This window comes from Phycodurus eques, chromosome 11 (assembly GCF_024500275.1).
Source record: "Phycodurus eques isolate BA_2022a chromosome 11, UOR_Pequ_1.1, whole genome shotgun sequence".
NCBI lineage: Eukaryota > Metazoa > Chordata > Actinopteri > Syngnathiformes > Syngnathidae > Phycodurus > Phycodurus eques.
This window is the reverse complement of record NC_084535.1, coordinates 15,393,604-15,409,097: the sequence shown is the minus strand read 5'-3', so window position 1 is coordinate 15,409,097 and position 15,494 is coordinate 15,393,604. Positions and strand designations below refer to the sequence as shown.

At 39.7% G+C, this 15,494-nt stretch overlaps 1 protein-coding gene across 21 annotated transcripts in view; it reads right to left on the bottom strand.

Annotated features, from left to right (window-relative positions):
- The window catches only part of LOC133409403 (neurexin-1a-like), a 247,800-nt gene that overhangs the window by 129,269 nt on the left and 103,037 nt on the right, over positions 1-15,494 (bottom strand). For all 21 annotated transcript variants that reach the window (XM_061689309.1, XM_061689310.1, XM_061689319.1 and 18 more), the window contains 2 exons: positions 14,670-15,111; positions 7,932-8,315 (listed from right to left, as the gene is read on the bottom strand). In XM_061689309.1, coding sequence (XP_061545293.1) covers positions 7,932-8,315; positions 14,670-15,111 — 826 coding nt within the window. The remainder of the gene's footprint in view (positions 1-7,931; positions 8,316-14,669; positions 15,112-15,494) is intronic.

The window sequence follows — 15,494 nt, the reverse complement described above, 5'->3', positions numbered from 1 at the left end:
TCTTTTGACAGCTCCTCTGCTTACTGGAGCCTGCTGCATCCGACCAGCATCATGGCAATCTGGAGCCATCAAAACAGCTGGCAGCAGGCCAAGGCACTTCCTCCATACCACTGCTCCCACTCACTCACACGCTAATGCCAATGTATGTGTAGACACAGCCAGAAAACATGAGAGATGAGCAACCTGGCCAAAAGACAGCAATGACACTTGAATGTGAGAAGAAAAGGAAAAACTGTGACAATGAACTAATGGCTGTGAGGATGCAACACTTTATTTTCCATTTGCTCAAATATTCCGTTGAAGTCAAGCTGATTCTGCCATTGTTAATCTAAAGAACACTCTCCAGATAATTAATTATCTTTCCGAAGTGAAGTGAGAAAATGATCTGTATACAGTGCCCGCTCCACCTCCCTCACATACTGTGCCCATATTTCTGTCGTCTTATTAGCCAGAACTGGAACACACGTGGGGGACTGGCAAGTATAGGATGTTCGCTATGAAAACACTTTCATGAAATATATCACATTGCGCTGCTGTAGCATCAAATACATTAATGCGGTTGTTGTCTCTTTCTATTTGGGTCCTTCTATGGCTTTTACCACTTCCTACTATTTTTATGTTCAAGTCCCATTGTAATTCCGCAAGATTGTGTCGCAACCACAGATCACCAATATAAGTGACGATGTCACCCACGAGTTTGTGGATAATTCAGTGGTCACCGGTGTTGCTTGCGGCTATCGACTCCCTGGTTTGATTTCCATTGCAAATAGATATGAGAGTGGAGAGGGAATGAGTGCCCCTCTCCATTTTATAGTTTCTCAAAGAAGCCACATTTTAAAACACAGCTTAATTTTGCTTTATATATTGAATTTAGGCGGCACTTTGGACGACTGGTTAGAGCGTATGCCTCACAGTTCTGAGGACCGGGGTTCAACCCAAAAAAAGCCCCGCCTTTGTGGAGTTTGCATGTTCTCCCCGTGCCTGTGTGGGTTTTCTCCGGGCACTCCGGTTTCCTCCCACATCCCAAAAACATGCATGGTAGGTTAATTGAAGTCTCTAAATTGCCCCGAAGTGTAACTGTGAGTGCGAATGGTTGTTTGTTTATGTGTGCCTTGCGTTTGGTTTGCAACCAGTACAGGGTGTACCCCGCCTCTCGCCTGAAGATAGCTGGGATAGGCTCCAGTATGCCCGCCACCCTAGTGAGGAAAAGCGGTACAGAAAATTGATGGATGGATGGATAATATATAAACCAAAAATGCACTTTTGGGCCATTTTTGGCCCCAGATTTTCAGTGACCAAATTTTCGGTGACTCCCTATGTCATACACAGTACTATCAAAATTCACCTCGCTTCGCTTCACCTCACTAGGGTCGCGGTCATGCTGGAGCCTATCCCAGCTATCTTCAGGCGAAGAGGCGGGGTACACCCTGTACTGGTTGCCAACCAATTGCAAGGCACACATAAACAAACAACCATTCGCACTCACATTCACACCTACGGGCAATTTAGAGTTGTCAATTAACGTACCATGCATGTTTTTGGGATGTGGGAGGAAACCGGAGTGCCCGGACAAAACCCACGCAGGCACGGGGAGAATGGATGGATGGATATTGAATTTATTTCAAATGGAGAAAAAATAAGGGAATGCTGCAGCGGGCACATGAATGAGGACACAAAGGATTTATCTGTAGGTAATGAGTCTTCATAACACAAATACTCAAACAAAACGCTAGATGATGGAATTCTGTCATTTACCCGTAAATGTCAGTAATGCAATCTATGATAACATGTGGAATGTTTTCCGATGAGGAAATCTGTAGTCTATTGCACCATGATAACATTGTCACATGCTTCACCTCTTTTTGATATTTGCCTTAATTACGCATTTTCAATCTGTTCATTATTATGCATGCTTTGCGCTGTGCGTGTAGAACAGAAGTTCTGTATAGCATTATCGTTGCTATTGTAATTACCCTCTTCCCCAATGCTTTGTGTTGCTATTAATCTAGGTACAAGACAAACATACATATGGAAACATCACCTATGATTAAAAAAACTACTACCGGTAAATAGAATTATTCAGTCTCTCAGCAATTAATCATATTGCAAGCTGCACATATTTCTAAATGTTGATGATTATACTTTGCACTGTGCATGTAGAAGAGACATTTTGTATAGCATTACTGATGCTATTGTTGTAATTATCCTCTTCCCTAATGCTTTGTGTTGCTATTAATCTAGGTACAAGACAAACATACATATGGAAACATCACTTATGATTAAAAAAAACTACTACCGGTAAATAGAATTATTCAGTCTCTCAGCAATTAATCATATTGCAAGCTGCACATATTTCAAAATGTTCATGATTATGCTTTGCACTGTGTATGTAGAAGAGACGTTTTGTATTGTATTATTGTTGCTATTGTTGTAATTATCCTCTTCCCTAATGCTTTGTATTACTATTAATCCAGGTACAAAAGAAACATACAAATGGAAATATCAACTATGATTAAAAAACTACTGAATAGAATTATTTAGTCTCTCAGCAATGAATCAAATTGCAAGATGTACATATTTCAAAGTGCAATCAAAATATTCCATTAATCCATTTTAATTGCTATGTCTGTTATATATAAAATAAGCAAAAATATTTAATTACAGCCTTTATGAGAATAATATTAGCAACAGAAGCATTTGGCACTCTCAAACAGCGGAAGGTTGTTGTTTTGATCGAGCTCGATTTTGATCAAGCGGGTCAGACTCAGACTAATCTTCTATTCAAAGGCCAACAAGCTGATGTAGGCAGAAAAGCACTGCCACAACCTTGCTGAGCTATGCTCTCAGTGAAACCCAAACACACACACAGTATGTCTGTAATTCAGAGAGATCTATCAAAACTGTAGATCCATAACACAACCCACACTGAATCCATTCCCAGTAGTTGCGTTTGTACTGCTTGGGTAATGTTTTTATGCAATAGAGATTTGCATTGTTAGCCAAGGCACAGAACCTTAAGACTTCACTCACTTCTTGTATTTGTATCCTTTGGAGGAGAAATGATGAGTAATACTGTGCCGAGTGGTATGATGAGTTAAACGGTTAACAGAAGACAGCCAATTTGCAAGCTATTGTGCATGCTACTCTAACTATGACCACCAGCTGGTGCATCTGTCATCTGCCATTCAACATAGGCATACACTCAACATTCTACAAACCCTGGCTTTTTCTGTCTGCCTTGCAGTGGCATGTTAAAATTATCATTTCTGTTTTTGCATGTTACAAAATCAGGATCATTGATTTTAAAAAGGAAACACCACCAGGCTTCTCTCAAACAATACTTTTTCACCTTAAAGCACCTCTGTCAAACTCATGGCCCGCGGGCCAAATGTGGCCTGCCGTGTCATTGTATGTGGCCTGTGGGGTCTTGAAAGGTCTTAAAATAAGTCAATTGAGCAGTTTCCACGTGAACATCACTGTCTTACAAATTACCGCCAAGTGACGGGATTTTACCACGAGGTGGTAGTGTACCCGCATCAGTGTAAAGTACTTTGATTCAGATAGAAGGCTTTTTCAACAAAGATTGGAAAACAAATATATATATGTTTCTGCTGCTGTGTCCACGGGTTTCTGTATTCATGCAGACACATTTTTACAGTATTCACTATTCATACATTTCTCATTAGCAGGTCATATTCCCTTTGCACTTTATCCCAGGCTGTTCTGAGAAGTGCAAAAGTGTCAAGCATAACAAAAAAAACTTTTGAAAACAGTTAACGTCATAACTTAGTTATGAGATTGAGTTTGGAGATTCATTCATTCATTCATCTTCCGTTCCACTTCACCTCACTCGGGTCGCGGGCGTGCTGGAACCTATCCCAGCTGTCATCGGGCAGGAGGCGGGGTACACCCTGAACTGGTCGCCAGCCAATCGCAGGGCACATAGAAACAAACAACCATTCGCACTCACATTCACACCTAGGGGCAATTTAGAGTCTTCAATTACCGTACCCTGCATGTTTTTGGAATGTGGGAGGAAACCGGAGTACCCAGAGAAAACCCACGCAGGCACGGGGAGAACATGCAAATTCCACACAGGCGGGGTCGGGATTTGAACCCCAGTCCTCAGAACTGTGCGGCAGATCTGCTAACTATTCGTTCACTGTTCCACCGAGTTTGGAGATATTTTTCTTTATTTACTTAAATAGTTTGATGGTTGATGAGCAACGCGGGTTTCTTAGGATTGATGTGATAATACCAGGGCAATAAGTAATAATAAATACAGTTATTTAACAATATGTTGAAGAGTATAGTTACATTTATTTTACATTACATTTAGTTACATTTATTGTCATCCAACTGGCCCTTCGACGGCCTCGATAATGCCAATATGGCCCTTGGTGAAAATGAGTTTGACACCCCTTCCTTAAAGGCATACAATTTCAAATATGTAACTACATACAGTGATAGTTGTAAAGTTCAGCCAAACCTTTGCAATACTCCCACTCAGTGAGCATCACAAGGATTAACTGCTTTTACTTTGGCTTTTTAGTTTTTTTCTAATGCTACCACAAAAGGATACAAGTGATGACAAAAAGGAAAAGTGTGATGATGACCTTTACACCCGGATATAGTTTTACAGGTGTAGGAAAATGGTATACAACTCTTTCATGGGATCTTAGTACATTACAATGCTACCTTGACTAGGAGTTTAATTCGTTCCGTGGCTACACTTGTAACTCAAATCACCCAAATCTCAAATCAACTTTCCCCATTTAAATTAATGTAAATGTCATTAATCAGTTCTGGCCCTGTAAAGTAGCACTGTACAGTATTGCACTGTATAAAAACAAATACATAAATACAGTGTTTTTCCTTAATTGCTTCTCACATCACAGTTTTTTCTTTTTCACCACGCTTTCCTCACTTTCAGCTGCTTCTCCTGTGTTTTTTTCCTCATTAATGTACACACAGCACCCAAATTGACAGAAAAAAAACTTAATTGTTGAAATCTTTGCAGATTTATTAAAAAAGAAAAACTGAAATATCACAAAGCCATAAGTATTCAGACCTTTTGCTCAGTATTTAGTAGAAGCACCCTTTTGAGCTAATACAGCGATGAGTCTTCTTGGGAATGATGCAACAAGTTTTTCAAACCTGGATTTGGGGATCCTCTGCCATTCCTCCTTGCAGATCCTCTCCAGTTCTGTCAGGTTGGATGGTGAACATTGGTGGACAGCCATTTTCAGGTCTCTCCAGAGATGCTCCATTGGGTTTAAGTCAGGGCTCTGGCTGGGCCATTCAAGAACAGTCACAGAGTTGTTCTGAAGCCACTCCTTCGTTATTTTAGCTGTGTGCTTCGGGTCGTCTTGTTGGAAGGTGAACCTTCGGCCCAGTCTGAAGTCGTGAGCACTCTGGAGAAGGTTTTCGTCCAGGATATCACTGTACTTGGCTGCATTAATCTTTCCTCTGATTGCAACCAGTCGTCCTGTACCTGCAGCTGACAAACACCCCCACAGGATGATGCTGCCACCACCATGCTTCACTGTTGGGACTGTATTGGACAGGTGATCAACAGTGCATGATTTTCTCCACACATACCGTTGAGAATTAAGGCCAAAAGGTTCTATCTTGGTCTCATCAGACTAGAGAATCTTATTTCTCACCATCTTGGAGTCCTTCAGGTGTTTTTTTAGCAAACTCCATGCGGGCGTTCATGTGTCTTGCACTGAGGAGAGGCTTCCGTCGGGCCACTCTGCCATAAAGTCCTGACTGGTGGAGGGCTGTAGTGATGGTCAACTTTCTAGAACTTTCTCCCATCTCCCGACTGCATCTCTGGAGTTCAGCCACAGTGATATTTGGGTTCTTCTTTACCTCTCTCACCAAGGCTCTTCTCCCCCGATTGCTCAGTTTGGCCGGATGGCCAGCTCTAGGAAGGGTACTGGTCGTCCCAAACGTCTTCCATTTAAGGATTATGGAGGCCACTGTGCTCTTAGGAACCTTAACAACATTCACTGCCATTGACGGCTTGAATGTTGAATGAGTTAAGTGCAGCAGAAGGTTTTGTGTAACCTTGGCCAGATCTGTGCCTTGCCTCAATTCTGTCTTCGAGCTCTTCAGGAAGTTGCTTTGACCTCATGATTCTCATTTGCTCTTACATGCACTGAGCTGTAAGGTCTTATATAGACAGGTGTGTGGCTTTTCTAATCAAGTTCAATCAGTATAATCAAACACAGCTGGACTCCAATGAAGGTGTAGAACCATCTCAAGGATGATCCGAAGAAATGGACACCACCCGAGTTAAATAAATGAGTGTCACAGCAAAGGGTCTGAATACTTATGGCTGTGTGATATTTCAGTTTTTCTTTCTTAATAAATCCACAAAGGTTTCAACAATTTTGTTTTGTTCTGTCAATATGGGGTGCTGTGTGTACATTAATGTGGGGAAAAAAGAACTTTAATGAGTTTAGCAAATGGCTGCACTATAACAAAGAGTGACAAATTTAAGGGGGTCTGAATACTTTCCTTACCCACTGTACCACAGAAATGTTACTCTCATACTGCTTCCCGTAGTTGACTACACGCAAACCTCGCTCAATGACTTCAAGCTTTAATTAAATGCACATCAGCCATTTTGGCTCACTTTCTTAGGACCCATGGTTCTAAAAAAGATAATTGGCAAAATGTCTGCACTGAAAAGGAAAAATGCAAGAACACAAAAGACACCTGCACTTCGACTACAAGGTAACCACATGAACTTATGGTGGCCTGATGTTGCAAAGTTTGTTACCGCCATCTAGTGACAAAGTGTCTGAAGCTTATACTGTCAGTCAAAATTTCGCTTGCAACACAGCAAAAAAATCTAATGAGCAATGGCTCGTAACTCAAGTAAGTCAAGGTAACACTGAAAGTCAAAATTGACTTTATATATATATATTATTATTATTATTTGTTTTTTTTGTCCGTGTGCGTGTGTGTGTCCAGTTCGGCTGTTAGGTCAAGCAGAAAGGAGAATCTGTATCCCTTTTATGCCGGAACAGTTTTACTGTGTCACAGTGGACCTTTTAAGATGCCACTGTGGTTTCTTTGTATTCTGATGGTTATTTATAGAGAATCACAGTTGTTCAGTCGAACAGAACAGAACAAAGTTTTTAAAGGGGAGTGACAGAAAAAACTAAAAGGAGAAAGAGCAAAAAGGTAACTACATTTGATAGGAAATGAAGACAACAAAAGACAAAGCATTAGCTGTAAACAATATGAGGAAAGTAAAGCATTATACAGCTAGTACAATGACACATTGGATTTTCGTGTTTTATGGGTCAGTAGTGCTACAGCCTGTGAGGGAAGGACAGGACTGGATTGGATAGAGACAGGAGGGGAAGCATGCAGGACAGCGGTCGTGGATAACTGAAGCGTGGTGGGAGTGGTTACGTAAATTCTAAACATCTGTAGGACAAGAGTGTAAGTGAGGGGATACCCAATAAATGCGCATGGTTATAAGTCATTTGTCGCAATGAGTGAGTGGCCCCACACCCAGCGAATAAGGCCCAAGGGTGTGTCTGCCGACAATTGACAATAAATTGACATCATACTAAAATGGAATGTTCAGCGTTAATGTGCAACTCCGGTCTCAACTGTCTCCTCACTTCGATTTTTGCTATCACTTCGTCACATATCTCATCATTAATAATAGTAAATATTTCGTGTCATTGTAAGCTATAACTCTTTCTACACTTGTAACATTGTTAAGAATGTTAAAATACTTAAAATATGGCATAGATTTTACTGTAATTTGTTCCTTTAAATTGCCATAATTATTTTGATAATAAAAAGTAATAATAGTGTGGAAATATGAAAAACACAGAGAAGAGGAATTGGGTCATTGTGCAGTGCTGACAACATTTCAATCACAGCGAGGAAGGACGTCCTACCTCTTTCACAGGAGCGGCCCAGGTATCCAGTTCCAGAGCAGTCGCATACATATCGGTTCCAGCCTTCTCTGCAGATGCCGTTGTTTTGGCAGGGATTGCTCAAACACTGTTTGGGAGGCTCCTTAGAGCACGAGGGCTTGACTCCGGCAGCCTTCTGAATTTCAGCCAGGCTCCGCACATCTTTACTTTGTCCATCAATAAATAGATCCCGGATGCAGCCAACATAGCCATAGTTAAGCAGAGCTGTCCACACCTCAGTGGGGAACACCAAGCCCATTTTGTTCTCTGGCAGACCCCCGAGGTAAAGATTATCATCCAAGTCTAGAATCTCACTTTCTCCAGGGGCTGTATAGGCAGTTCGGAGGGTGTTGATAGAGATGGTACCTGAAAACAGACACAGATGGATATTTTTCTCTCTTGTTTTTTCATCAGGTGTGAAATTCAGAAAACTCATTTAAAGATGGTAAAATGGAGAAGTTAGCCTAATTGCTGTTATCTATTGAGACAGGGTCAGGGCTTTCTTCATTTAGAAAGACTGATGAGTGTTGATAAGACACATTAATCACCAGGCAGCTAGTCTATTAGCTGCTTAATCCTGGATCCCTAGCATCCTTTCCATTTTCCTTGGATACCTCATTATACATCTCATTTATCTTCAAAGAGCAGTCATAAAAAAAAAAAAAAAAAAAAGTGTGAGCGACCACAGAGGCGAATACAAATTTGGCACCCCTTCAATCATTTCAGCTAGTCATAAAAAAAAATTATAGCCATCTTTTTGAACTTGATTAACGGTCTGCAGGGTTTTTCACTCGGTCTCTCCTTCTGTTTGCCTCTCCAATGTAAACCTCCAACCAGAGTTTGTGTGTTTCTCCACCGTGATTTATCACTCTCATTCAGGTTTAATTCTCGATCTGGAGAATGGTAAACAACAGCGGACATGACTGGACTGTAAAGTTTAGGAAAGGAAGGCCGTAGTGTGGAAATTGGAGGAAGTGATTAATTTGTACATGGATCTGTTACTTTTAGGTACCATTGTGGATCTTTAATTCATACCTACTGCCTTCACTTCCCTCATGCAGTAATCTCTACAGTAGGTTTCTGCCTGAAGAGAGCAGCAGAGAAATAGGCTAAGGATGCTCCAAAATAACATTGCCATAAAATAATCATTTGCATTATGAGTAGCAGACGCTTGCAACCAAAGATATGAGGGGCTAATAGTTTATTTGTCTCTGGCTGCATGTCTTCACTGTTTGTTGTGAAATGGGAGCAGAGCTTTTAAGTTACTTTTCTACTCAAACTGTTTAGGGGTGCTGTGTGGAGATCGGGAAGCCCCAAAACCCACATTAATTTTCATCAGGGATGTATGGCATTTTATGGACACATTAAACATTAAATGGGGCCATTCACATTTTATTACATCTACCATTAGCATGCATGACTGTGAATACAGTATTATATTATTTGTATTTATGATAAATATGTGGTTAGAATATATTGTTAGGGTTGTAGCTGGTACATCTATTATGGCCTTATGATGATCATCGTTAAACATGCATATGTTCTGTCTATTCATGGTGAGCCACCATTGTTTTGTAAACATTGACGAGAGAATATTGAATAACCAGGAGCAGAATGATTAACGTGGTCCCATCAGCATGTTGTAGCCCGTTTTCAGGGTCTTGGCCCAAGACATCTGTTTCAACGCTTCCCTGCCACCACTGACTGCCCCTGCTCTTTCTAGCCACATCTGTTGTGACTTCCAAGCTTTGCACACTTGGCTAGGGCCACCCACTACACAGCCAGAACAGCTCCCTTCAGGTTACAGCTAATGAGCACACTACATCAAACTCATTAGTGACAAAACTTTGTCCTCATCCTAGAGCAGGTACTTAACTAAAGAGTCAACATTAGTGTGGTCAGTGTGGTTAGTGATGGGAGTATCCACCTTTCACTTTTGTGCCCTGCTCCACTTAACATCATGACTAGCCCAAAATGGGACGTTCAAAATGGGTATAGTAAATGATGTGTTCATGAATTGAAAAATTTTCAATTGTGTATGTTTGATTGTAAACTAATTGTGTCATGAAACAACTAAGACAAAATTAAGTCCACTAATTCAGTTCAGAACATGCAGTGAGATTTGTCTTTAAAAACAGTAATGGAAAAAAAATGACAATCAATTTATTATATTAATTAGAAAATTTTAACAATAATCAATGATTGTTTTGGTGAAATGCCCATCCCAATGGCATGGCCAACCATATCCTTGATTTCTTAAATCATCATCGAATGACTTTTTTACGGTCCATTACATGTGAATCCTATTATTGGTATGAATAATCAAAGAAGGATATTATTATATATTTTTTTTTTCTCCAGAGGTAGGCTTTCTAAATTGATGCGAGTGGGAGAGGAGAGGATGTAAGCATATTTAAAAGATGGGTTCAGAGTGCTCTGCTTTCTTGTCACAGTCCTGTAAGGGAAGTGTGTAAACACAGTCAAGCTACACTGTCGGAAGGCACTAAAGAATCCCGTGGGACATGTGCCATCACCAGGCGAGTAACATGAGGATCGTAACGCATGAAAACAATTTAGGACTATGTTTGGAACATCATTCATCGCCAAAAGGGTTCGGGGACGCAAGTGTGTGAATGCTGCAGAGCATAAAAGAGGAGGAGATGGAGCTAGTACAAGATGGGAACATGAAGATAAAGATGTCTGCAAAGGGCATGGGGGAGGAGAGAACAACTACAGATAAAAAAAAAAAAGCAGATGAAGGAGCACAGTACCAAACAACATCGGAGTTAAGCACAGGATAAACTAAGAAACTTCAAACTAACAATGTGCACTGAATCATGATGATGAAGCTCCCCATGACAACTAACTTTCAAAGGTTGCCAGAGGTTTGACCCCTACCCTTATTATTAAACTTGAAAGCAGGGCTCCCATACTTTCTGCATCAGCAGCCAGGCACAACTTGGCATGATGCCTCCTAACCCGACTCACACATCCCCAAAATGTGTTAAACCGAGGATTACTACAATCCAGTTAGGACGATACAGCCAAATCTCTCTATGTGATTGGATTCTCTGTAGGGAGAGAGAGCTACTGAGATGTGTTGCTTCTGTGAATGTGTATGTGTACGTACGTGGTCTTATTCTTTGTGTGCGTGTGGCAACGGAGCGCACACTGTGGGAGGAAGTGGGGTCCACAACAGAGCAATGCTCATGTATTATATCTGTGACCGACACCACTCTCAGCCTAGAAGCCCTCACTTAAAAGCAGAGTGTCGCTTAGCGGCTCTAATGTATTGAGGTTACAAGATCCTGTCAGAGAGCTTGAGTCCATTCATATATTTGGTTCCTGTAGGAAGAGCATGTTTAGTTGAATACAGCGGGCATCATTATCCGCTATTGTCATGGATGCAGCTCAAGTGTTGGTCATAGAAGACCCAGCTGCAGATGATTACATTTGGCTCCTGTGGTGCACTTTAGTTTTTAGTCATGTCCTTGAGTATTAATTGAACATCTGACATGTAGCATATTGTACTATATGTTTCAGCTGTATTACTGCCACTAACACTAGATTTGTGAATGATTTCCTGTATTAAAAAAACAGCTTTAATTTAATCAAATATTACAATACATTGCGACCTGAAAAATTAGACTAGTATTCCAGTGTCTTTTTGGACAATTTAAACTGAAGTAATACCATAAAATCTCCAAAGTCGACGCAGTCCCTTTGACTTTCAAGTTGCTCTTATTTATTTTATTTATTTATTTACTTTACCTGTTCATTCATTTGTCTGACGCTCAAATGGCCCCCATCATAAAACCTTGATTAGCAATATAGGAAATGTTTTAGTTACCGTTTTAACATTCCTAACTGTCGTACAAGTATAAAAAATAACCACAAAACAATAATAAAACAAAATTAAATAAACAGCTTAACGTTTAAGATGCCTGATAGACGCAAAAGAGAGAATTATCAGCAAAGTAAAAATGCTATTTGTTCATTAGCTAACCTGTGTTCAACAACATTCTATTCATATTACTTTTGGGGCGCTTGGAGGTTATGACGTGCTGACATGATACCAGTGCTGTCATAGCTTTCATTTAAGAAAAAAGTAAATGTGATTGAAGAAGAATTGTAAAGTACTGTATTTCGCTCACAAAAACTGCAACTGAATCCATAACGAAAGGTACATATAGCCTGTGAGAGTGATACCCACAGGAGACCTCTCTGAATGAATGCAAACGTCCCCAAAATGTGATGCTTCCATTTAAGGTGCAGTCTACTCAGCAGTTCATCAAAAAATAATGTTTTGTGTTTTGCAATTCATATGAAACTCAGATTGAAAATGCAAGCTGTCGGAAGGTTTTGTACTTGCAGGACTACGCAAAGACGAACTCACACTGGTAAATTGGAAACAGGTGATTTGAAAACATGGATACTTTGAGGCTCAATTCTAACCATTGTGTGAGTCGTATCAATTTGAAAGTTGAGATCTTTGTGTCCCATTTATATTCAAACATGGAAGAAATGTTGCTATGAATCTGATGAAAACAAGATAAATTATTCTTAAATGTCATTAGTTCACATCTCAGCACAGCACTGTGCATCAACTGTCTTGGTCCTGGGAGAGACCACCTCCTGTTTCCATGGAAACTTCGACGGGTAGACAGAACAGTGACGAGAAAAAGCTAAACAAGATGGTCTGTAGCATGTATGTGTGGACAAAACATATAATGAGCGCCATCTAAGATTGTAAATGTCTTCAGTTTGACCCACCATTAATAACCAGAGGTGGGTTGTAAAGCTACATATACTGTTACATTTATTCAAGTAATTTTGGATAAATTATAGTTTGAAAGGACCATACCTTTTACCTTTACTTTACTATTTATGTGCAGAAGAATCAGTACTTTTACTCCATTATAATGATCGACAGCAGCTCGCTACTTTTACTTATCCATTATTGCGTGCACGATGTACTTCAAGACTTCATCTTCGACTTCCGCATAGGGCGGTGTTGTGCCAATCCAATGTGATCACTAGTGTCATTTGACTCCACTTTACCAATTCGACAGCACAAGGTAGTGATATGACCGTGAACAAAGCCTTCGTGGGCCAATCAAAGTGACTCATTTTTGGGAAAATAAAAAGATGCGCAAGTGTTTACTTTACAGACTCCGAAAAACAACAGCTTTGTCATGCGGCGTAGTCTTAAATTATGACTGCCCAAATGTGGATATTTCAACCCACTTATAACTTGAGAAAACACCTTGGGATAAGTTGCAGATGTGTCTGTCTGTCTGTCTGTCTGTCTCTCTCTCTCTCTCTCTCTCTCACACAAACACACACACACACACACACACACAGACACACAAACACACACTATCAATAAGTCTGGTCCGCAAACAGCTTCTTCATTCAGTTATTTAAGTGAATAAAGCAAATAATGTTTCTGTAGGGCCCAATACACGTGTTGTTGGTTTTTGGGCACTTAAAAATTGAAATGGTGGCAGGTGTGTGTGGACTCCCACATATTATTTATTTTATTTTATTTTATTTGCTGTTCATGCTCTGATTTATTCATTTATTTATTTATTTATTAATCAGAAGTTACTTAAGAGTTACTCTTTACTTGAGTAGTTTTTTTCACTGAGTCCTTTCTTACTCTTACACAAGTATATATTTGGAAGACTACGTTTTAATTTTATTTGAGTCATATTATTCTAAAGTAACATTACTCGTACTTTGAGTAAAATATTTGGCTACTCTACCCATCTCTGTTAATAACAACGACAGTATGTTATTTGAAATTCTATGGAGGGATGAATACATTGTAAGAAAAAAAAAAATGACAGCAAAATTCCCAAAACTATGTAGCTCTACTTAGGAATGAATCTCAGTGTTCCTTTAGGGTATAATGAATGCGTTTGAGCTTGGGAGTGGAAACCGTCAACGAGTACATCTAATTTAGAGCTTGACATTGCAAGGGCTTGGCTCGAAGCACATACTTATAAACTGCTGCATAGATAACCAAATCAAAAATGACTACAACAGCAAATCTGAGTTTAGCGGACATGTTGGGAGTGGGGTCAAAAATGTATGGTGGCAAACATGATTGGAAGTCGGACGGATGGGGTAAAATCAAAACCCCAGTTGAAGAGAGGTGCCTCCTGCAAAATGTACATATATCTCCAGAGGTTCACATTTGAAAGCAAAGCAAAGCAGGGATTGACTATTTACAAGGAAGTGATATTACATGCAAAGTCATATACAGTGTAAAATTAAAATATGCGAACCCCTTGGGATTATTTGGAATTGTCCATATAATGGTCATAAAATGTGATCTGGTTTTCATCCTAATCACAATAATAACCAACCACAGTCTGTTTAAACAAATAACACACAAACAATTATATGTTCTCACATTTCTATTGGATAGGGTGTAAAAACTATTATAAGATAATTTTATGACCAATTAATGCACAAATACAGGTACTGTAATTCCAAAGGTATTGATTTTCTTGCAACAGTAAGTATATGCTATTTTCACTGAGTAATTATATTGTACAGCATTTAATATTTTATTTCATTTAAAAAGGGTTTCCTAGCACTTTTACTTAGTGTCCTTGCTTTGGGTTGGCAAATTTCTTTCTTGTACATTGAAATATTTATGAAAACACACCGATAACTTTATTGAAGGTTGTACATTTGAAGTGGACTTACCAGATCTCCCGTCTCGTTGAAAGTCCACGTGGTACCACTCGCCATCATTGACCTTCTTGTTGACTGCTTTGGTCTTCGTAGTCCCTGATCCCATGTCCAGCAGGAGATACAGGTGGCCATCCAGCATCTCAATGGCAAAGAAATCCACTTTGAGGATCTGGGGACTTTTGGAATCCTTCTGTTGCTGCTTTGGCTTGCCATGGCTGAAGAGAAGGAGTCCATTTGGCTCTGTGGTACGGAAGTCAAATGAGATGGAGCCTGTCTTTTTTGCATTCCACTTGTTGAGGACAATGAAAGACTCAGGTGTCTCAAAGGTGATAGGGTCCAAAGTGGCCACATTCTCACACTTGAAGGCCACAGTACCATGTATTTTCATCTTGGGGTCTCCCTGCTTGGCTAACCTCGATAGCTCAAGTCTTACATCATTATTTTTATACACAACCTGATGAGAGAGAGAGAGGAAAAACAGCAGCTATAGTTAGGCACACATGAATGCATATTTTTTTTAATATACTGTATATTTTGTAAATATAGGTTTACACTTTACAGGAGTCTTTAACTGACATTAAGAGGTTTTATTTGGAAATATTTTTTTTTTTTTAATTTTATTTGGAAATAAATGTGACTAAGGCCAATTCAATTCATTAAGCGCCGTGAATTGAATTAATTATATATATGAATTATTATTTTTTGTTTTTGACTTCTTCGTGCTTTGCTTCAAAACACTGGATCTGATGTTGCCTACACATAGTTTGAGAAGTCTTCAGCAATCTGCACTGTTTGTATGGTTAATGAGTCCCCGTAGCCGGCTTTAAGGGATGGTAT